At 31.4% G+C, this 24575-nt stretch overlaps 2 protein-coding genes across 28 annotated transcripts in view; one reads left to right on the plus strand and one right to left on the minus strand.

Moving 5' to 3' along the window:
* LOC127726333 (vascular endothelial growth factor receptor 1-like) overlaps positions 1 to 24575 on the minus strand; it is a 255073-nt gene that overhangs the window by 133083 nt on the left and 97415 nt on the right. The gene's annotated exons all lie outside the window — the stretch shown is intronic.
* Positions 1882 to 24409, plus strand: LOC127726342 (vascular endothelial growth factor receptor 1-like). The gene is made up of 10 exons (XM_052233702.1): positions 1882 to 2304; positions 6418 to 6522; positions 9440 to 9559; positions 11173 to 11393; positions 11706 to 11828; positions 12528 to 12598; positions 15697 to 15737; positions 17264 to 17363; positions 21937 to 22042; positions 23759 to 24409. The coding sequence occupies exons 1-10, from the start codon at positions 2199 to 2201 to the stop codon at positions 24194 to 24196; spliced, it is 1431 nt and encodes a 476-aa protein (XP_052089662.1). The 5' UTR covers positions 1882 to 2198; the 3' UTR covers positions 24197 to 24409.

Raw genomic sequence — 24575 nt, forward strand, 5'->3', positions numbered from 1 at the left:
GGTACGGGATTTTCTCGCTGCATTGAAGACCCATTGGTGGCCTTCGGCTGTTGTCTGCTCTTTGGTCGGGTTGTTGTCTCTTTGACATATTCCCCATTTCCATTCTCAATTTTATTCATAATTTCCTTGTTACCAACATAATCAGAGATATATCACAAATTTCTGTTAAGAACATTTGTTTGCCTGTCTAAATCTTTTCCATATGTAAACATGTTTTACCAAGCAAGAAATTTCAGAGGGCTTAATACGATATTTTGTTGTAAGCAAACATTATATAACAAATTAACATATGCAAATTTGAGTTCGGCAGTTCTGATTGAAGAATTGCAACCTGACTTTGAATGTTATGTGGCCTTTTAATGTTTAATTGACTACATCTATTTTACAAATAATATAGGGAATATATAATTCATTGGATCATACATAGTATGTTTTTTAGATGAAATATTAATAGAAAAAAATTCGGTTGGTACCGTTCAGCTGTTTGAATCTGCATATTTGAAACTATGTTCGAATGTATGATATAGATTGCTGATTTGTAATTTCAGTTTGAGAATTAATAAAACTTCCAAGATTCACCAAGGTGTTTATAAATGTAAAGCAACAAACAGCCGGGGCGTGGCTTGCATGAAATGGACATTATTTGTTGGTATGCTACTTAAATATGATGAACAAAATAAAAAGTGATGAAGTGCTTAAAAAGTTGAAATTGTGTTTGGCGGATGTATACTTACCTCGCCTGTGAATAGGTTCTCTATCAACTGTTTCTTGGTCACTGGGCTGTAACTTTTATGTGCTTTCATTGATCCATGTCCCACTTCTGACTATCTTTGTATGAGTCACAAGCATGATTGAGGACTTTTATATAATGTCAAGGTCACATCCAGTAACGGCACTTAAGTAACGTGTTTTATCTTTTTAGGATTAAATAGTTAAATTTGTAATCATCCATATAATTATTTTTCTATAACCCAAGGTATGTGTTATGATCTTAGTCAAAGGTTGGTCAGGACCTTGATGTGAAAATCATAATTGTTTTTTTAAGATCATTGCTAGTATACTATTAAAGTCATACAAGAACCAGATTGTGCTGTATCATGGGATCACTGAAACTGTAACTGTTTTATTAGCACAAGTGAATAGATCTAGTTTGATCTATTTAGCCTTAAAAGATCTGTCCTCACTTGCTTACTGTGAACATGATGTAATATAGCTACCTGTATCTGGAATGCTCAAAACTAAAATTTAAAGCGAAGGATGTATAAGTACGTGAACACTTGAGGAACTATATGAATAAATAGACCTTAAAAAATAGCCAAAAAATGTATTAACAAAAATACCAAACTCCAAGGTATATTCAAATAGGGGGAAGTCCATAAAACCTGACAAAACTAAACGTTCGACAAATCCAATCCAAAGAATAAATGACAAAAACCATAGCAGTGCCGAATAAAATGTTACCAACTAAAAGTAGAATACTTCATACAATTGAAATTTATATCAACTGCTCTTAACAGGTAAACACAAATAATGTGTAAATTGAACGATATTACAAACAAGCATTTTTTGTTTCAATTGATTAAATCATTACAAAATGTTAACATTTTTTAAGAGATGGTTATAATAGAGCAAACGAAAATAACACTTATAAATGATATGCGTCCGAAGCGCACTTCATGTTTTACCTTCATCAGGAACGCCCAAAGTCAACAATTTCAAATCCATCTAAGGTCAACTTTGCCTGAGGAAATTTTGCAAAGAATTGTCATATGTTTTGTAATGTAAGACCAGTGAACCAATTAATTTAAAATGTGAATATAGCATGAGGCAAATGGGAAAGTTATTGCTATAGAAATATGATTCATTTTAGGCGAACAGCATACAATGCCGTTAAAGACACATGACATCAAAATAATTGTATCTGTGGTGGTTGCAGTAGCAGTAGCAGTCATTATACTTGTAGTGTTGGTAATGTGTGTACTTTACAAGCGTAAGGCTGTAGCACTGGTAAGTCACCAATAGCAATAAAACATGTACGATGCTTTAAGATATTAAAATTCAATGTCAATAAATATCGGTCAGTTTCGGAAGAGATCTCTCCAACAGTGTGATTTTTCTTTCTCTTCTTTCATAAGTATAATAATTCCTTTTCATTCAACTATGCTTTTTTTAAGCATAAAGAATTGGAGAGGACATTGATGCATCCAAGTGGAGACTATATTCCTGATATACCTATTGATGAACAAACATCCTGTTTACCCTATGATGCAAAATGGGAGTTTCCAAAAAAGAAGCTCAGACAGGGTAAGCAGACAGAATCTTATATACCAATTTGTGACACGTCAATTTTTTCAACAACAAAAATCCATGAAAGAAATTCCTTAAAACAGGGGCTAGATAGTTTTTATTCTGGTTGAGACATCAGCTGATATAGGCTTCTTTCCAATAATACATCAGTTTATCCTAAGTATAGGTAAAACATTTACTAAGTTAAAATTTGTAATTTGTCTACATATTGACAACTAACTAAGGCCGATTAAATACCTATTGTCAAACGAGCAATATCTCATGCATACTCGGGACAGATTAAGGCAACAGTAGTTTACCGATGTTCAGATCTCTTAAATCGACCAAGAAGACAAATCAAAGCAACAAACAAAAACCATGGGAATCGCCTGAACTCCAAAAAGAGCGCGATCGAGTGCGTCGACAGGGTAAGCGTCTCCTCTATCGGTATCACTTGCCATGTGAATAATTACGCAGTCAAAATGTCACAATAGTGAAAAGAACACCATCGGTAAAATTACAGACAATTTCGTATCTAAAGATGTAAGACTGCGTAACATGTCGTTAAAGAGTTGAAAAAAAACCAAAAATGAATGTATCCATTCGTAGGATATGAAATGTTGAAGCATCGAGTAAGCAGTGTGGATAATTTTGAATGCAAATGGAATGCAAGGGTAGGGTTAGAAATTAAACCTTACAAAGCCTCATCCACTGACCTATCTATGAGTGGCGGATCATGCCAGAATAATGATAGTTCGATAGGGGTATAATTTACATCGATATACTTTCAACAAGTAAACATATACCTTTAAAAGTATCAGGATACTTCTATCAAACATCAGGATATAGATTTCAACTATTGGTATACTTTCACAAGTATCCTGATACTATGTCAAGCATTCGTATACTTTTAACAAATATGCTTTCGTTTAAAACAAGTATCATTATATGTTTAATTATATACTGATACTTTCAATATGTATCCGGATATATACCGGAAGCATCAGTATACCTCTAACAAGTGTTTAGATACACGTAAAAAAGATTCGGTAGTTATAACAAGTATCAATCTACCTATCAAAAGCTTCAGTATACTTCTAACAAGTGTTTAGATACACGTAAAATGAATCGGTAGTTATAACAAGTATCAATTTACCTATCAAAAGCATAGGTATACTTTTAACAAGGATCAGTATACTTATAAAAATCATCGTTATTTTTTTTAGATAGACCAGTTTACTTATAATAAGTATCGGTATACTTTTAAAAAGTTTAAATATACTTATAAAAAGCATCGGTAAACTAAAAACAAGAATCAATATATTTATAGTAAGCATCTGTTGACTTTTAACAATTATCAGTATACTTATATAAAGCATTGGTCTACTGTAAATAACTATCATTATACTTATTCTAAGTATAAGTATACTTTTCATTATACTTATAAAAAGCATCAATATACTTTTAAAAAGTATCAGAATATTTATAATAAGTATCGGTATACTTTTAGCAAGTAGCAGTATACTTATAAAAATCATTGGTTAATTTTTATGAAGTATCAGTTGACTTATCAAAAGCATCAGTATACTTTTTACAAGTATCTGTATATATATAAAAATCATGGGTTCACAAGTATATTTATACATTTGAAAAGTATCGGTATACTGTAACAAGTTTCAGTATACGAAAATCGGGGAAGTGAAACATCTCGCAAGAATCAACAAGACGCGTGGAAGCTCCGAAACAGGACAGATAAAACCAGGACAATTATTTTCGATAGGTTTTTATCTGTAACTTTTGTTTACCTCAACATATTGTCAAAACTCAAACTGTATAGTAAAAAACAGAATATTACTAACATATTTGAAATAGTAAGAAAATTTTGACAGGACAGTGAAAAACAAAAGGTGGACATTTCATAGGAAAGTTTATTTGTAATTGAAATGATTTCTACAAAACAACTGTCTGACATAATATTTTTTATACGATTTTTAAAGTCTAAGGCATGATAGTTCTAAAAATTCCTAATTTGATATTTTCTTCGTGTTTGAAGAGTATAATAATATGCCAGGACAGTAGCTTATTGCGTTAAAACTTTCAAAAAAAATTCTTTCAGAACCGAAATATAAAGTTAAATATCTTTTTTTCAAAATGCGTGTCTCGCATGAAATTATTATTTCACTGTAAAGTTTGAAGTATACCATGTATACTGTTTATGAAAATATGAAATTTAATGAATTTATAAATCGTTATCGCAATAAAATATCTGTCAATTACGTTGATCATTTTAATATAAATAGCCAATATTTCCAAAGAAATTTTATTTATGAATGAAATAATTTCTACAAAATGATTGTATGGTATGACATATTTACACGAATGTAGAGATAACGTCCTTTACTTTCCTAAAAAACTTAATTTTATAATTTGTACTTGTTTTAAAAGTAAAAAAAGCTGCCAGGACAGTAGCTTTTTACGTCTGAACTTTTTAAGACATTAGTTCAAAATTGGTTATATAAAATTGAATGTCTTCTTCCAAATGCGTTTCTGGCATGTAATTAGTTTTGCAGAATGTTTTGTACTATAGAGTTTGAATTTTGACAATATGTTTAGTTAAATAAAAGTTACAGATATAAAACGTATCGAATATAACTGTCCTGTTTAAGACCTTCTCCGCGTCTTGTTCATTCTCGTGAGATTTACTTCCGTTATTTTCATAATGAAACCTGTAACAGATTACCGATACTGTTTACGTGTATCCAAATACTTGTCAAAAGTATGCCGATGGTGTTTATATGTATCCAAATACTTGTCAAAAGTATGCCGATGGTGTTTATATGTATCCAAATACTTGTCAAAAGTATGCCGATGGTGTTTATATGTATCCAAATACTTGTCAAAAGTATGCCGATGGTGTTTATATGTATCCAAATACTTGTCAAAAGTATGCCGATGGTGTTTATATGTATCCAAATACTTGTCAAAAGTATGCCGATGGTGTTTATATGTATCCAAATACTTGTCAAAAGTATGCCGATGGTGTTTATATGTATCCAAATACTTGTCAAAAGTATGCCGATGGTGTTTTTATGTATCCAAATACTTGTCAAAAGTATGCAGATGGTGTTTATATGCATCCAAATACTTGTCAAAAGTATGCCGATGGTGTTTTTATGTATCCAAATACTTGATAGAATACAGATGCCTTATATGATTTAATCTGATACTTGTTAAAAGTATTTCGATGCTTTTTATATGTATATTGATACTTGGTTAGAGTAAACGGAAGCTTTCTATAAGTATACTGATCCTTGTTAAAAGTATACCGAATCTTCTGATATGTATACTGATACTAATTTAAAGTATATCTTTGCTTTTGATAATTAAACTGATACTAGTTATTATTTCCGACTGATTTTACGGGTATTTAAATACGTGTTAGAAGTATATGGTGCTTTCAGTATATATCGGGATCAGATTTTAAGTATCAGGGTATTATTTAACATATACATTAAATGATATTTGCTTTAAACATAAGCATATTTGTTAAAATTACATAAATGATGGCCGAAGAATCAGGATATCTGTAAAACGTATGCCAATGGTTCATATTAATATCATGGTGTTTGTTAGAAGTATAAGTAATAGTATGTTAAAAGTGTATCGGTGAAAAGTGTATCCCTATGGAACCATAATCCGTCATATGATCTATCCAATAAGTTTTATAAAGGTTTTAGTAGATGTGAAGAACATTGCATTCCCACATCATATCGCAGGATACTCACAATCCAATACAAATATGACTACTAACAAAAAAACAACGAAGAATTCAAATATCATTGCAAGAAAGAGGCGGGAGATACCAAGGGGACATTCGGAAGTCAAAAAGAAACTGAACACGCCATCGGAAAAAGACGAAAAGACTTATTAAGTTGACAAAACACTACTAAAGAATGAGCAACACGAATGAGCAACACGAGTCCCACAAAACATAAAAAAACATGGAAATGATAAGAGTAACACTTGTTTATAAAAAAAGAAAAGAGTACCATAACACTACTGAAATGTATTTGTTATTTGAAGTAGTGATTCATTATTCAGAATAGCTGACATATTTAATAATAATTTTAGGTATGGTATTAGGTCAGGGAAATTTTGGTCGTGTCATTAAAGCCGAAGCTATCGGTATACTGGAAAATGAAATTGGTTCAACAGTTGCCGTAAAAACGGCCAAAGGTAGGCACTAAAAAATGTAACATTTAATTTAGCAGGGTGTTTATTTACATTTTTCATGCCCAATGATTATCTCAGTAGGATTAATAAAGGCAACAGTAGTATACCGCTGTTTAAAAGTCATAAATCGATTAAGAGAAAACAAATCCGGGTTACAAACTAAAACCGAGGGAAACACATCAACTATAAAGGGAAAACAACGGAACAACAGAAACACTGAACTGCAACAAAAACAAACGCCAACATACATAGAAACGAGTATTTGATAACAACTGCCATATTCCTGACTTGGTACAGGACATTTTAAGAAAAAATGGTGGGTTGAACCTAGTTTTATGGGTAGCCAATCCTCCCGATTATACGGCAATGTTAAAAAATATCGCTAAAATGAGAACAATACGTGACAGGAATACAGTACAAACAAACGCAAGAACTCTCAGCACAGAGAAATGCATAATCATTAATACAATAGTACATTACAACATTACATATTCCATGTGTACCTTGCTTAACTGATATGTATTTACCTCAATATATATATAGGCATTTATATAAATAAATTTAGTAACTGCATCAGTTTATTTTCAAACTGATCGACGCCTAGATATATTGAATGTTGATCGTTGTTATTCTTAGAAACTATATATATATCTATATATATATAAACAAGTCTAAATTGAAAACAACGTTCAAACCTATGATTGCGTTGGATAAAAACCTCAATTTTTATACGTGTGCATGCAAAACAAATTTCTTGATAGAGGGGTCTAAATACAGCACAAACAACAATTTCCAAAAGACCAAAAAAGTGAAAAAGTATATTTTAACAAAACGCATTTGACTAACAGGTCGAACAACAGATGTTCTTAAACCCTGCTGACTGGCGATTGCTAGATAAACGGATCACAAGATGTTACAAAATGGATCTTTTAAAATTATTAATTTAATATCAAACAGAAAACAATAAACTTGCGGAAAAGATGGTATACCGCAAACAAAAGGTGCAAAAAATTAGTACATCATATCCGGATTTCGACAATTAATGTCTCTTCAGTGATGTTAGTGATCGAAACGGTATTTGGAAGGCCATATAATTTACCTCAATTTAGGATAGACTATATATATATATCCCTGATGGTCGAAGCTGAAACCGGTGGGATAGTGGACATTATCGTTACTTTTTGTGAAATTTATTTATGTAACTCAAAACATTAATATCGGCATTGTTACAACGTTTTATTTTTGTTGATATATATATTTATATTTTGTCATCTGACAGTTGAGTTCTCAGATAAGAAATTAAACTTTAAAATAGATTATTCAGTTAAAATTAAATGTAGCTTCTGACCCGGATATAAACCTCAGTTTTAAAGTAAGCATTGTGGGTAAATCCTCATAAAATTCGGTGTAAGGTTAATGAAGCATTGTGGGTAAATCCTAATAGAATGCGGTGGTAGGTTGATGAAGTATTGTGGGTTAATCCTCATTAAAATTCGGTGGTAGGTAAATGAAGCATTATGGGTAAATCCTAATAGAATGCGATGGTAGGTTGATGAAGTATTGTGGGTTAATCCTCATTAAAATTCGGTGGTAGGTAAATGAAGCATTATGGTTTAAATCCTAATAGAAAGTGATGGTAGGTTAATAAAGCATTATGGGTAAATCTTCAAAGAATTCTACATAAAATGAATACATTTTACATGTTTTCTGAAGACCTTATTAAGAAGGCTTTTTTCTGTAAATTATTTATTCTTTTACAAAAAGGCTGATACAAGTCATATTTGTTTTTAACATTGCAAGTATATAGTTTGAGATATCGTTTATACACCCTAAACATATTCTATTACACCATCTTTATGGATTTACCTCTGGACTTATTAATATTAATGAAACTACAAAAAATGACCGTATCAATGATATTCCGTGCTGACTCCTGGGCGGAACGAAGCCACTTGTTAATTCACTCAAGGCAGTTTCCAATGGCAACCAATTTAAATTCATATATTCTTTTTGTTTGTATTGGATACATAATTCACAGTATTTTCCATTTTTATTCAAAATTTGCCATGACATTGTTAGTTTTTTTTCGATTTATGAGTTTGAATATCCCTTTGGTATCTATCACCTCTCTTAAGTTACTCAAAACAATCTTTCATGGGAGGATTTACCTCTGGACTTATTAATATTAATGAAACTACAAAAAATGACCGTATCAATGATATTCCGTGCTGACTCCTGGGCGGAACGAAGCCACTTGTCGTAAAAACTCACTAAAGATATACCTGACTTATAATTTAGAACGCATGACGCATATGTCGTCTATATAAGCCTCATTAGTGGCGCACGGAAAGGAAACAATATATGTAATAATATTTATATGGGTTCAATGCAAAAACTTTTGTTTCGTTTAAAATACATCTATACAGAAAGGAAGCTGAAACTATAATTAATAATACCCGACCTGAGTTGAAAAGTTTGAAGTTTTGTATTTGTAGTTATTTGCAAAGGAGTTTTTTTTTTATTTTCTCGTAGTCATCTATTGTAACACAATAATCTAAAGACTTAAAATTTGCAAGATCGACATTTGGGTCAAATTCGTTTTCAGAAATAGTCTGTGAAATATTCTGCCTGATTTTATTAACAAAATCAATATCTTTCACGATTTTTTTTTTAATTTCAAAGTCCGCTTTCTCCTTGTATGATTCAAAAATCAAAGGGGCCAAAACAAGGCAAATTATTTAAAACATTACAATTCAGAATATCAGAGCAGTCTTTCCTGTGTATCAAAGTATGCAGTTACAAGTCTGTGTAAAAAAATAGAATAATTGCTAATCATGAAAAGAATACAGTATTCAAGAAACAAGTGCTTTTCAGTACATTTATTATTATTATAATTTGTTTATTTTATTCATGTTGCCAGATTGTACAGATAAAGAACAAATGATGGCTTTAATGTCAGAGCTGAAGATAATGATACATCTCGGTCAGCATCTTAACATTGTAAATTTACTGGGTGCTGTGACCAAGGAAATCAAATATGGTAAGTGTATTTCGTAGCATGTACCACTCTTTACAGACTTAGACTTTTAAAGACGATTATCCAATAGTGAAACTTAGATTTTCGAATTTTAGATAAAGGAAAATAATATGACTATGTTTACTAAAGCATTAAACATAGTCATATTATTTTCCTTTGAAGAAGTAATATAAGATAAGATAAGATACTTTATTGCAGAAATATATGTCCCAAGTCAGGAACCTCTGGCCTTTGTTAGTCTTGTATGTTGTTTTTTCTTAACTTTGGTTCATTTATATGTTTCGGAGTTTAATGTGACGTCCATTTTCGCTGAACTACTATACATTATTGTTTAGGGGCCAGCTTAAGCTCGCCTCCGGTTACGGGATTTCTCGCTGTGTTGAATACCAATCGGTGGCCTTGGTCTGTTTTCTGCTCTTTGGTCGGGTTGTTGTCTCTTTGACGCATTCCCCATTTCCATTCTCAATTTTATTTATATATATTTTATAATGAAATTAATGTACATAAATTTCATTTAGGATATAAACCTAACATGTTTTAATATAACATTTATCGACATATACGAATATCATTTCAGTTTTATTATTTTTATTTCTTCAATTTGATTTTATCACAATTCATCCGTCAGTTGTTCACAGACCAAGGTAACGATATTGTCATACACCCCGCAAACAAAGTTTGGGGTGGTATGTAGCAACTACCTTATCCGTTCGTCCGTCTGTGTGTCTGTCTGTGTGTTTGTCTGTCCGTCTGTTCGTCCGTCCCGCTACGTATCCGGGACATAACTTTTGTATCGTAGAACTTGTTATGTATATGCACCATTGGCAGTTGACTTTGACCTTTGACTTGACAACTAAGATAGTTAATCCTAGTGTAATTCGTGTCCGGGCACTGTTTTACTGTAGAAATAAGATCAATCAAACTTGGTAGGTGATGACTCATTGGAAGGCCTATTTTTTATATACCAAAACCAGCTCACTTTGACCTTAACTTTGACACCTCTGATAGTAATACGTTGTCTGATTCGTGTCATAACTATTGTGCTGTAGAACTAAGAGTGACCGAACTTGGTATCTGGATGCATTATTGGAAGTCGGTGTGTCATATTCTAAAGTCATGTCACTGTGACCTTAACTTTGTCCTTTGACCTCTGTGATAGCAAAACCTTGTTTGCTTGGTGGCCGGGAAATTACTCCGGTACCGTAGAACTTAACTTTACCAAACTTGGTATGAGGATGCATTATGGGAAGCTGATGTAGGTCTGACGTTTGACATTGATATCAGTAAAAATTATCAGTGGGATATCAGTTAAATATCAAACTAGATGTGGAAGAAATTGTAGGTAGTATCATAATTAAATTTCCTGATTTACAGTATACAAACTTTAGATTTTGTTGCTGAATCGATATAACTATGTCACATTGACTTACCGGTAACCATATGCCAATTATTAAAACAAAATGGAAGCCAAAAATCTTAAACTGACATTGTCTTGATACTGAATTTCAATCTGCTGCCGAACAACAACTAATATGCATATACCATGTATACGTAAGTTATTAGTCTTGCTATCTGGACAACTCTAGATATTTTAATGTGTTTTTGGCCTTTTTTAGGTAAATTAATGGTGATTATTGAATACTGTCATTTTGGAAATCTTCGTAACTACCTGATTAAAAAGAAGGAAACGTTTAAGGACCCTAAAGACGATAAAATACCAGATAATCTAAATAAAGGACCTTTAGAGGATACAAATGGTCCTCTTTTGACCACGAACAATCTAATGTGTTGGGCTTTCCAAGTTGCAAGAGGAATGGAATACTTGGCTTATAAAAAGGTGGTTGCATTTATATGTAAATCATACTTAATAATTTTTTTTGATTTTGTTATTGTTCTTGAAATAATAAATTTGAAAATGAAAATTGGTTTTTGATATGATACGTTTAGCATAAGTTGTTCATTTCTTACCATGACAAAACTGTAAAAAATCAAATTTTTGTTAGGACTAAATTTCTTTCTTGTTTAACACACTATTTTTTAAATTTATCTAACAGCATTATAAAATAGCATACTAAATACTGGAATTTTCAGTACATGAAACCACATTTACCTTTAGGCAATTTAATATTAGTTGTTTCTTTTATTTCAGTACATTCACAGAGATTTAGCAGCTAGGAATATTCTGTTAGCACATGATAATGTTGTGAAGATCTGTGATTTTGGACTTGCTAAAGACTGTTATAAGAATCCCGAGTATCATAAAAAGGGGGATGTAAGTTTCAGAGGCTTAGGACGATTATTGAGGAACCAGAAAAATATTCACTCTATACATAATTTTCAATTTCTAATTTTGATTTCTTATTAAGAATCGGACTTGACAATTTTTGTTTTAGCTCCTGCATAAAGATTAAATTTCCACTTTAGCGAAATGCATGAACACAACATTGTATACTTTTTGAATTTAGCAAAACGTTCATCGTACACTTATTTAGAAGAATCAAATGCTGTTTACCCTTTTAGAGTCTAATTTGTGATTGAAATAGACTTCAAGGTTTGTTAAGAGTCATTCATGTTTGATATTTTTTTGATTGTTTCTTGAAAACTGAAAATATGTTTTGTTTATTTATTGCTGTTAGATTACTGTCAGCAGTAACTTTAGAAGACCCGCTTCTTAAGAATTAGAGCTTTGATGAGCTTCTGCTGTTACATTTAAATGTTACTGTAAGATCTTATCATTATGAAAAAAATCAAGCAAAATTTGTTTTATGGTACAGTTTAAGATATCATTAGTCGAAATACCTATATTGTGCATTATGATTGGTACCGTTTTACGTGGAATGAGCTAATCATCAGTTTGTATTAAATATCATAAATGCTATTATATAGCTCATTTAGAAATATTTTTTTTAGAATTATGTTGCACATAATTGCTAATGGTATGAGAAAACTTTGATTGTATATTCTATTTTAGGGACCAGTTCCAGTGAAATGGATGGCAATTGAGTCTTTAACACATCAAATCTACACCACTAAAAGTGACGTGTAAGTTATCTCTAACACATCAAATCTACACCACTAAAAGTGACGTGTAAGTTATCTTAACACATCAAATCCACACGACTAAAAGTGACTTGTAAGTTACCTGTAACACATCAAATCTGCAACACTAAAAGTGACGTGTAAGTTACCTTTAACACAACAAATCTACACCACTAAAAGTAACGCGTTATTTATATTTAACACATAAAATCTACACCACTAAAAGTGACGTGTGAGTTGTCATTAACACTTCAAATCTACACCCCTAAAAGTGACGTGTAAGTCATCTTTAACACATCAAAACTACAACACTAAAAGTGACGTGTTATTTACCTTTAACACATAAAATCTACACCACTAAAAGTAACGTGTAAGTTATCTTAAACTAATCAAATCTACTACTAAAGTGACGGATTGGTTGTCTTTAACAAATCAAAACCACATCACTTAAAGTGATGTCTTAGTTATTTAAAGGCTAATTTTGCTTAATCCCTAAAATTTTTAGTATCACTGAATTAATGAATAAATTTCTGTTACCCTAGTAATATGACAGTTGTTTTCCTTTCGTTTGATGTGTTTGAGCTTTTGATTTTGCCATTTGATAAGAGACTTTCCGTTTTGAATTTTCCTTGGAGTTCGATATTTTTGTTATTTTACTACTTATTAAAATACCTTTCAAAAGTTCCTACTTCCATTCTTTCTAAAGTAAAAGATGGCCGTCGGAAATATTGTGATGAGGTATATTTTACTAGTAGTGTCAATAAGATTCTTAAAATTTCTTAAGATCTACTTCAAAATCTTCAATAACAATCCTTACAATTTTTCTGTTATATCAAAACTCATGATTTTTCTACGTTCTACACTACTATTTCCCATGATGAATTGAAAGATCGACTACGGCGACTCATAAAACAAATAACTCAAGATGATATTATATAAATGGAAGACTTTTTAGCTCGACAACATATTTGTTGAGTTTGGTTGATTAATATTTCCAAGGATAGTCTGTATTCTAAAGGGTACTATATTGTATACAGACCGACCTGTTTTTATACTCATATGAAGAAAAGATCATACAGAGCTTTCTTAAAGTTCTATCACTGTCAGATATATTGATGATGTCCTGTTACTCAATTACCCACGTTTCAATGAGTGCTAGCATCTCATATATCCCAGTGAATCTGTGATGAGGAATACTACCGAAATAAGAAGGTCTAATTCATATCTTTCATCGATTTGACACATGGACTACTTGAAACAGAAATTTATTAGAAACGGGATGAGTTTAACTTTTATATTACAGGGGCATAGCAAAGACGTTGGGAAATATACACAACGTACGTCTCTTTGTTGTAAATTTGTGAATATATTTTCATATGTGAAACTGGTTTAGGTAAATTAGAATAATCCTTAACTGTAAACGAACCAATTTTCATTGTAAAAATTCTAAGGTTATATATTATATATAAATACCTATATACTTCAGGATTATACATCTTGTATACATGCCTTTCTGATGATACATACATGTGCAAGTTATAAAATACAAAAAAAGTATGAAATTGTGCTGTTATAAATATTTTGAAATGTCAATTGTGAAAAGAACAGATTGCCTGAATTGTATTTAAAAAAGTTCTAAAGATAATCCTCTATTCAAAATAGATTTAGAATATTTTAAACCGATAATACCTGTTCAACCATGTTTCTCGATAGAAAAAGAAATCAATTTTGATACATGTATATTGTTTAAACATTCAATAGGTAATTTTCCAAACATGCAATAATAAAGGAATTTTGTCAAATGTTTAGGGGATATACACTTTCTTTGATTTTACAAATTCACAATAACAAATACATAACTCAAAGTAATATTTAACGGGCACTAAAATTTAAAGCGTAAACTACAGAATGCTTGCTATTAACATGATCAACTCTTTTATTTATTCATTTCTGACAATAATTTAAAGTAATGCACTTCAAGTCCAAAATTATGATTTTTTGCATTTCGTACTTGTTAATAGGTATATTAAAAGAGATGATTTCAGCTTCCCAATTGTGAACATTCCATTTCTATGTAGCAACATTCCAGCAGCGCCTGAATACGGAGTATATATCTCCCAGTTGATACGATATTCTCGGGCTTGTGTTTCCTATCATGATTTCCTTGATAGAGGATTGCTGCTCACAAGGAAGCTATTAAACCAAGAGTTCCTAATGGTGAAGTTGAAGTCATCCCTTCGTAAATTTTACGGACGCCATCACGAGTTGGTTGACCGTTATGGAATATATGGAATAACCGTTTCACAGATGATATCGGATATGTTCCTTATGTCGTAACTACAATACCCTCCCTTTTCACGAATGTGACTTACCGAATTAGACTATTTACCGGATTTGTAATAACATAAGCAACACGACGGGTGCCACATGTGGAGCAGGATCTGCTTACCCTTCCGGAGCACCTGAGATCACCCCCAGTTTTTGTAGGGGTTCGTGTTGCTTAGTCTTTGGTTTTCTATGTTGTGTCATCTGTACTATTATTTGTCTGTTTGTCTTTTTATTTTTGGCCATGGCGTTGTCAGTTTGTTTTCGATCTATGTGTTTGACTGTCCCTCTGGTATCTTCCGTTCCTCTTTTCTTATCTAATTAACAATCAATCAATCAATCAATCATGGTATAATTGATTTTACCGCCGTCATTTAGAATTATCTTGGCTAGTTCCCTTTGAAGTTTTTCGTCATACGATTTGTAAATCGTTACATTTTACAATGGGGTGTCGAACAATTATTCTTCATTATGTTATAGAGTCCTTTTATCGAAATACATGAACATGAAGATAATTCAGAGCAAGTGACGAGAAGTCAGATGAAAACTGATCATTTGCTGAATCCATGGTTTTTCTAATGACCCGCCGGATTGTTTAAAAATCTCGAGTGAATAGATACATAACTCAAAGTAATTTTTAACAGCGCTGGGTACAACGACGAAAAAGTAAATTGGTAGGCATTTCTTGGGTAGGGGAATTTTTCTTAGATTTTTGCATTGAACATTTTCACACATGATTAATTTAAAATATAACTTACTTTGAATTTATATCTTAGATGGTCCTATGGTGTGTTCTTATGGGAAATATTTTCTTTAGGTAAGTCTTGATCAAACTTTTATCACATAAGGATAACTTAAAATTATATTATCATTTTGTTAATATTCATGTTTGATACTGCATTTTCATAAAATTGACATATAGGCAACACCACCATATGTTTTGTATCACAGCATCTTTAATCACATTCATATTTCAACAGTAAAGTAAAGAAACGAAATATACACTTTAAGAACCAATTCAGCTTATTACAAAAAAAATATGAAATGCATTATTCATCACTTTTATTGCTGCTTATCATCCTGATATTGATTTAATAGCTTACGTTGCTGATAAATAGAGAGTATCATATGGCTTTTTCAATATCACATCCGTATCAACCCGAGACACAAATATAATCACAAGAGCTCTGCTCGTGGGATTATATTGGTTGAGGGTTGATACGGTGTGTGATATTGAAAAAGTCATATCATATACACTTTATTATATATCTCAAGTAGATGGTTTTTTATGTGACATGACGTCATACAGATAAGGAGGTTTGAAATGACGTCATACAGATAATAGGTTTGACATGACGTCATACAGATTAGGGGTTTGATAAAGCCTTTGCAACAGTGATTGCAATCGATGACGTGACGTCTTACAGATTAAAGGTGTGATAAAGCCTTTGCAACCGTGCTGAACTACACCTGTTTTTAAATTCTTCCCAATATGTAAATGTAGATAACACGTAATAATTTGTACGTCTAAAATGTTTTTCTTGATTTACCTTCACCAGGAACACTCAAACCCAAACATTTGAAAGCCCCAGATGTAAAAAAAAATTAGGAAGATGAGGCATGATTGCCATTCATATAAATCTCCACCAGAGACCAAATGACGTAGAAGTTAGCAACTAGAGGTCATCGTCTGGCCTTCAACAACGATCAACATTCATACCGCATAACAAGCTATAAAAGGCCTCGAAATGTCAAATGTAAAACAATTCAAACGAGAAAATTTACCGCCTCAATTATATATAAAACAAAAAACGAAAAAACTTATATAATATACAGCAACAGATGACAACCACTGAATTACAGGATCCTGGCCTGGGACATGCACTTACAGAATGTGGTTGGGTTAACATGTTTGCGGGCGCCAAACCCTCCCAACAACATGGAGACTAGAATACATGAAGAGCTACATGACCAAAAGGGACCTAAAAAATAGCCAAATTCATTTAAGGTCAACTTTTGCCTTTGTTTCTTAATAATTTATTAATTTATCAACGGAGAATTTAAGAAAAGTTACTGAGTTGATGATACCCTCGGGACTTACTGTTTCGACCCAGTGCTAGTTAATGAATATAACACTTAATCAATTCAATTAAAGGCTGAATACTTGCACGATTATCAATCACCCTACAACAATACAAATGTATATATGGGTTTGTTATACAAATATCTTAATAATACAAATAAGCACAGTCATGAGTCAACTTTATGCAACATGTTGAAGTTTTTAAACGAGATAACTGCACCATTTGTAGCACATAACTATTCAAGATAATTATTTGATAGGCGGTACACCCTACCCTGGCATTGAAATCAATGAAAAATTTATCAACTTACTAAAGGATGGTTATGTGATGGAGAACCCAGAATATTCGTCAGATGAATTGTAAGTCCATTATTGTTATAGTATCTTCGTATGAATACTTTTGAAGTATTCCCTCTTTTAACATCTGGCCTATTATAGGGAAAGGTTGCAATTATCAACTCTTAAATTTGGGAAAGGTTATTTTTCCTATATACATAAACAAATGATACAAAAGGGACAATCAAAACTCTTAAGTCGAAGATGAAGTGACAGTGCTTGCGTATTAATCTCCTCATTTGTTATTCAACATTGTTCTTATTATAAATTAAGTATATCTTTTCTACCCCCTTGATCAATAATTTCATGTCTTGTCCAATTTATAATATGAATTACAATAATCCTTAACTGTAAACAAACCAATTTGTATTGTAGAATCTAATGTTATATATATATATAAATACGCATAATTACTCTAAATATCAGCACAACAATGTTAAATCTGCAAATTTGCGGAAGCAAATTTTTGTTCTTCCCTCGCCGGGATTCAAACTCATGCTATTGGGATATCGAGACAACACCGTTTGCACTGTGTCCAGCGCTCGTAAGGATCGTAAGATGCAGTAACAGAAATAATTATTTGATACGAGGAAAGGTAACACTAGGCCACCGAAAGCTGAGTTTTTAGTTGTTTAGACGTAACTATATATAAATACCTATATACTTCAGGATTATACATCTTGTATACATGCTTTTCTGATGATACATGCATATGCAAGTTATAAAATACAAAACTTTTATCAAATTGTGCTGTTATGAATATTTTGAAATGTCAATTTTGAAAAGAATAGATTGCGAGAATTGTATTAAAAAAAGTCCTGCAGATACTGATAATCTTGAAACATTTGTTAAACAATGTTAAATGGAGATCAACATCTATTAATCACAACAATTTTATTGAAGAAAAATAATTAGAGAAAGAGAAAACACATCTTTTTATTAGGAAAAGGCAGAGAATATGAGATCCATAAAAAGTAGAGACTCTGCAAGTTTTACAATATATATGAATATGAAAATCATTTATTTTCAAATTGCCAAAAAATAAACGTAAATATTTTAAATCGAGTGAATCATTTAAAGGACATAAAAACAGAACAAGCCGTCATGACAGTATAAGACATACAAAACTGAGGTCATGAGACTAATTTTTCTAAAATTGACTTGTTATTATTAAGCTATATGTTCAACTAGTGGTATTATTTTATGTTTTGTGAAATTTTCTTATTATTATCACAGAAGTTTAGTGCAAAAATTGTCAAACGTATGAAATGTAAATGAGACACATTAGATACATGTACATTTACAATGTATCTGAGACACATTATCTGTTACCTATTTAATTTGATCACTAAAATGCAAACATGATTTCCCTTTACCCTTGACTGGTGATTTAATTAAAACATTGTGTATTAACTAAGCTGCTGGTGGTATAATGATGGACATATGAGGCAATCATGACGGACATAGTTTTTATGGTCATCATTTATCAGAGTATGTCCCAGGTCGTACTGTAGTATACTAGTATAGCATTCTTCTTCTTCTTCTTTTGTAGTTCAATCCAATATTGGAGTACTTGGAAATCAATCTAATCAATTACTTTTTTTGTTGTCGTCTTTGTCAGATTTATTTGTATGTTTGTTTGATTTTTTTAATCAGTTGTGCTGTATGTCTTTGATGTATGCTGATACAATTTTGGCTGCTGGAATCCAATTTATGTCATATTAACGAATTATGTCTGTTAGGGTTGCTCACCCAATTTTGTCAATACAACGGAACTATAAAAAAAACTTTCATGCAAGTGGGAGGTCTAGCTAGCTTTAAAAACAAGGTTTAAACCGCCGTGTTCATCGGAAAATGCTTTTACCATGTCAGGAATATGATAGTTGTTTTCCATTTGTTCCGTTGGTTGATTAAGTCTAACCTTTAATTTTGTCAGGTTTAATGGACTTCCCCTTTTTTGAAATTACCTTGGAGTTCAGTAGTTTTGTTAATACTTTGTAAATTATGTCTTACTTTGAACAAATAAAGTACTAGTATGTTTAAACTAAATTACGGTACACGTATGTATTATAGGGTAGTAGCCATGGGTAATGATTGGACATAAATCAGGGATAGAGAAATGCAAGTTATTGTAATATTTTGAAATTGCAATTTTTAACAAAATTATCAGAGTTAGGAGTTATTGCCTCGAAATGTAAGTGACTCTTAAAAATTACAACGTGACCAAATAGCTATGATTTTTTTGTCACTAGTCTCTTAGCTTGTACAAACCAAAGATTTATATTTTGTCAGAAGCTGTTTGATGGCAAGTTGTGCAGACACTTCCTGTTAGTTGATTCGTTTTAAATGTACTATACTTAGTGAACATTGAAATGTTATTGCAAAGTTTGTTGGATTTTGCTTATATGAACAATTTGATACATTGTGCATTTTGTTTGAAGGTTTGAATGCGGAGTTGTACACTGTAAACGATTTAATTCAATGGCCTTTCTGTTTGCTTTTATTTGATATTTTCAATTGTACTTTGTGAACACATTTGCTTCATACTGAACTTTTTCAAAAATCTTCTCCTCTGAAACTACTGGGCCAAATTTAACCAAACTTAGCCACAATCATCATTGGGGTATTTAGTTTAAAAAATGTGTCCAATGACCCCGCTTACCAACCAACATGGCCGACATGGCTTAAAATAGAACATAAGGGTAAAATGCAGATTTTGGCTTATATCTCTGAAACTAAAGCATTTAGAGCAAATCTGACGGGGTAAAAATGTTTATCAGGTTAAGATCTATCTTCCCTAAAAGACAATCTGTAGTTGGGTTGCTGCTCCTGAATTGGTAATTTTAAGGAATTTTGCAGTTTTTGGTTATTATCTTCAATATTATTATGGATAGAGATAAACGTTAACAGCAATAATGATTAGCAAAGTAAGATCTACAAATAAGTCAACATGACTTAAATGATCAATTGACCCCTTAAGGAGTTGTTGCCCTTTATAGTTAATGTTTAACCATTTTTTGTAAATTTTTGTAATCTTTTACAAAAATCTTCTCCTCTGAAACTACTGAGACAAATTTAACCAAACTTAGCCACAATCATTATTAGGGTATCTACTTTAAAAAATTTGTCCGATACCCTGCCTACCAATCAACGACTTGGCTAAAAATAGAACTTAGGAGTAAAATGCAAATTTTGTCTGTTATTTTTTGAACCGTTATAAATAGAGAAAATCTGAAAGAAGCAAAAATGTTCAGAATAATGAACTTTATCAATTGTCCATTTAGTCAACACTGTTAGACAAATTCTTATAGAAGTTATTGCCCATAAATGACAAATTTTACCTTTTTTTTCATTTTTGCCTTTTATCATGAAAACTATTATATTTAGAGAGAAACATTTTTTTTCCGTTATGCTTTATATGATTTAAATTATAATAGATAAATAAACACTTTAAATCACAACAATGATCAGCAAGGCAAGATCTATTAAAAAGTCAAATTTTGCCAATATAGTTAGTAGACTGTCACTCTTCATAGGAGTGATTGTCCTTAAATGAGGATTTTTTTTTAAACTAAACAGACTTAAAGGTCAGTAATACAAGATCAATAAAATAAAGATTTTTGTCAGGAAGTCTATTGTCGTCTACAATGTTGGAGAGTGTCCTTTGTTTGATATGCACATAGACCAAGGTGAGCGACACAGGCTCTTTAGAGCCTCTAGTATATATAGACTGATTATCAGATTTCGTTTTATTTTGTCTGGTTTCCCAACGAAGATTAGTTAAAGCTTCTTTTTTGTCTAATTCTTTAAGATAACTTTCTAGAGTTAAACAAACCCTTCCAAGGAATGTTAATGAAGGCAAGATTAATGCTTTTATTAAAAGTAATTTTCTTATATTGGAAAGAGTTCTTTTTTCCAATGTCTTGAAGATTTTTATCATTGTTTTTTTTTTACTTTACTACCGTTATTTAAAGTTTTGGCATTCCTCTTTACCATGTCCGAAAAACACCCCTAAATCCTTAAAAGGTCTATATCCCCCAATCAATCTCGGCCATTTTATCTTTATTTGATTTCAATTTACACATCCATAATCATTCTGTTTTATTTTTATCTAACATTAAACCTGAAAACAAACCAACAATTTCTATTTCATTCATTTCAATATAATGCTGGGTCATCAGCTAATTGCGAATCGTAATGCTATGACTTCTTCAATCTAGTTTAACACTGATTCCTTTTAAGTCTTTGTTACTTCTTAGAACCAAACTTCCAACAGCCAAAACAAACAGTAATGCTGATATAGGGCATTTTTGTCGTATTCCACGTTAGTTTTTGAAATTTTCTGATACCCACCCATTATTTATGAAACATATTTGAACGTCTGTTATACAAAATTTTAACCCAACTAACGAATGATTCATTAGAATCAACATGTTTCAAATTTCCAAGCATAAAATACCATTCTAAGGAGTCAAATTCTCACGTAAAATCTATAAAAAAAAAACAATTATCACTTCAATTTTGTACGTTTCTGATTAGTCTATGATATCTTGAATTTGTCTCAGGTTAAACCCAAAAAATCTATCTTGTTATCTAGGTACAAAGTCATGAAAGCAACATGGAGGACCGAACCAGATAAAAGACCAACTTTTACACAATTGGCCTGTCAAATGGGAGATTTATTAGAAGCTGATGTTAAACAGGTATACTTTATTCCTTGTACAGTGGTGTAACAGTACAACATAAGAGCAAACTATAAAAATCAGTTGAAAAGGGCTTAACTCATCAGATCCATTCGAAACAGAAATGCACAAAAACACAGACCGGACGTGGCAGGGTACTTATACATCCCCACATCAAAAAAACGCTAAGTACTACTTCACTTATCTCTTATTATCTTACTCGCACAGATGTAAAATTCAATGATGATTTGACATGTGATTAAAATCTTTTGCATCTTATAGGACAAGAATTTATTTGACAGGTCCAATATTGACACTCTTTGACATCAAGTTATACGCAAATTGTAACAAAATGGAGCGAACAACAGTACAATGATGAAAATTAGTGAAATCATATTTCGTTTATTCAAAACATTACAATTCTGTCTCAGTGTAGTTTGAATCTAAATAGAAAACAATAACATATAGCATGTTTTCTTTTCTTTTCCAGTATAGTGTTTAATAAACTCCTAAAAGCAGAATGATAATTTTGATTTATACTTGAGACCAAATCCAATATTAACATGTCCTGCTATGTCAGTGGTTTATCAAATATACTCGTCAATATTTAATTAACTTTAAACGAGATTTACTACATTATTATTGTCACCGAAAATCCAGTTATATTTATTTGATACCTTAAGGAAATAATCCTTTCTGACTATTTTTTGCATATTGCAATAATGAGTAAGTAGGATTATGAAAGAAAGAATATAAAATGTTTTATGTAAAAAGGAAGAAAGGGTTCAATTTGGCATTATAATTGAAGATTAACGAAGAGTTGGGACTTTTGCGTGAATATTCTAACACGTATTTAAGAAATTTATACTGAAAGGATTTAGATCAATTAGAAAGATAAGAGTCGATAATAACAAAAATTTACTTGACAAAAATAACAAATGCATAATTTTAATCAATGACTTGGATGAGAAATATTGAACTCGTGTAAGTAATAAATAAAAGATTTACAAGGAATATGTTTTTTATAGAGACAAATTGAATATGTTGTTTATTATTTAGTTAATACTCAAATGCTCTTTTTATTATAAATACTTAGAAGTTGATCTATGTTTTTTTCAACCTAAAATGTAGAGTGTCTTTTGGGGCTTTAACTACTGTAAATTAGAAGTTCAAATCTCATTGAAAAATTAGGCCAAATAAGACTCTTATTCCACATTGTCCCATACCAGATTGTTAAGGGGATAACAGAGTATGGGTTCTACATTTATTAAAGTCGGTTTGATTTTCATAGCACTGTTTGGTGAAAATGCCATCAGCAGATATTCCACACAAGTACATTATATACTGAGTTTATTCACATATGTCTTTGGAAAACAATATTCTGAATGCTTCTTTAAGTTTGAAACAACTACAAATCTCTGTGTTTCCAGATTGAAAAAGTGCGGAAAAGAATTTTATTTGTCTATAATATCTCTTTATATTGATAATTTTAATTTTGCTTAATGAATATAGTTTTTAATTTCTTGACTCTTCTGATGAGAATTTATCCCACATCCTATCTTTTTTTAAATTATGATATCACAAAACTGTCATTAAATTAACCGGGACATTTATAAGGTATTTAGTTGATTTAATTTATCTTTTCTCATGTTTCAGATTTCAATTATAAATCTACAAACATAATATGATATGTATATATAGACTTTGCATACCTTGAAGTATTAACTATATTTTCAGTATTACTTGAATTTATATACATCCAATTACTTAAAAATGGTGGATTCAAACAAGACAGAAGATGAATCGAGCAAAGGGGCGTGTGGATATAATGGCTATCTAAAAATGAATGGTGAACCGTCACACTATACAAAAATGGAGCAAGCTTCACCTCATCCGACTGATCAGAATAAGTTCAATGAAGATATCGACGGTAACAAAAGCCGCTACAACAACAAAGAACAGTGGTGTAAGGAGAAATCTTGTCATATCGAACTTCAACCATTGAGAGTAAAAGAAGATTGTGATAATGTCATATCACGTCAAACAAATAAACCTCAACAACCTCAACAATATATTAATACTTCCACATACAGTCAAAGAAATGATGACACAGTTACTGAGGATTCGAATACACGTGTCCCTGTTTCCACTGTTAAGGAGAGGATCGATATCTGATAATAAAGCGAGACCAGGCGACGAAATGTGAAATTTATGTGTAGTAAAGGGAGACATTTTTTTTTAACAAAGGAGATAAATCATGGCCTGTTGATTAAAAATAACAAATAATTCAGGAATGTCGTAATATTTTGTTAACAATTACATGGCTTTATTTTTATCATGACTAAATGAATGCTTGTAATAGACTTATTTTAGCTTCAGACAGATTTTAAACGGATAATAATTTGTCAACATGCAAATATTGTTTTATTTATTTTGGTGTAAATAGCTATACTGTGGGTTTAACAGTGAGTTCGTCTACAGGGATATTGTTTTATGTTTTATGTTTTTTGTTTTCATGTGTGTTTACTGTTTGGTCTTACATGATCTTACCTTA

This window comes from Mytilus californianus, unplaced genomic scaffold, assembly GCF_021869535.1.
Source record: "Mytilus californianus isolate M0D057914Y unplaced genomic scaffold, xbMytCali1.0.p SCAF_17, whole genome shotgun sequence".
In the NCBI taxonomy this organism is placed as follows: domain Eukaryota; kingdom Metazoa; phylum Mollusca; class Bivalvia; order Mytilida; family Mytilidae; genus Mytilus; species Mytilus californianus.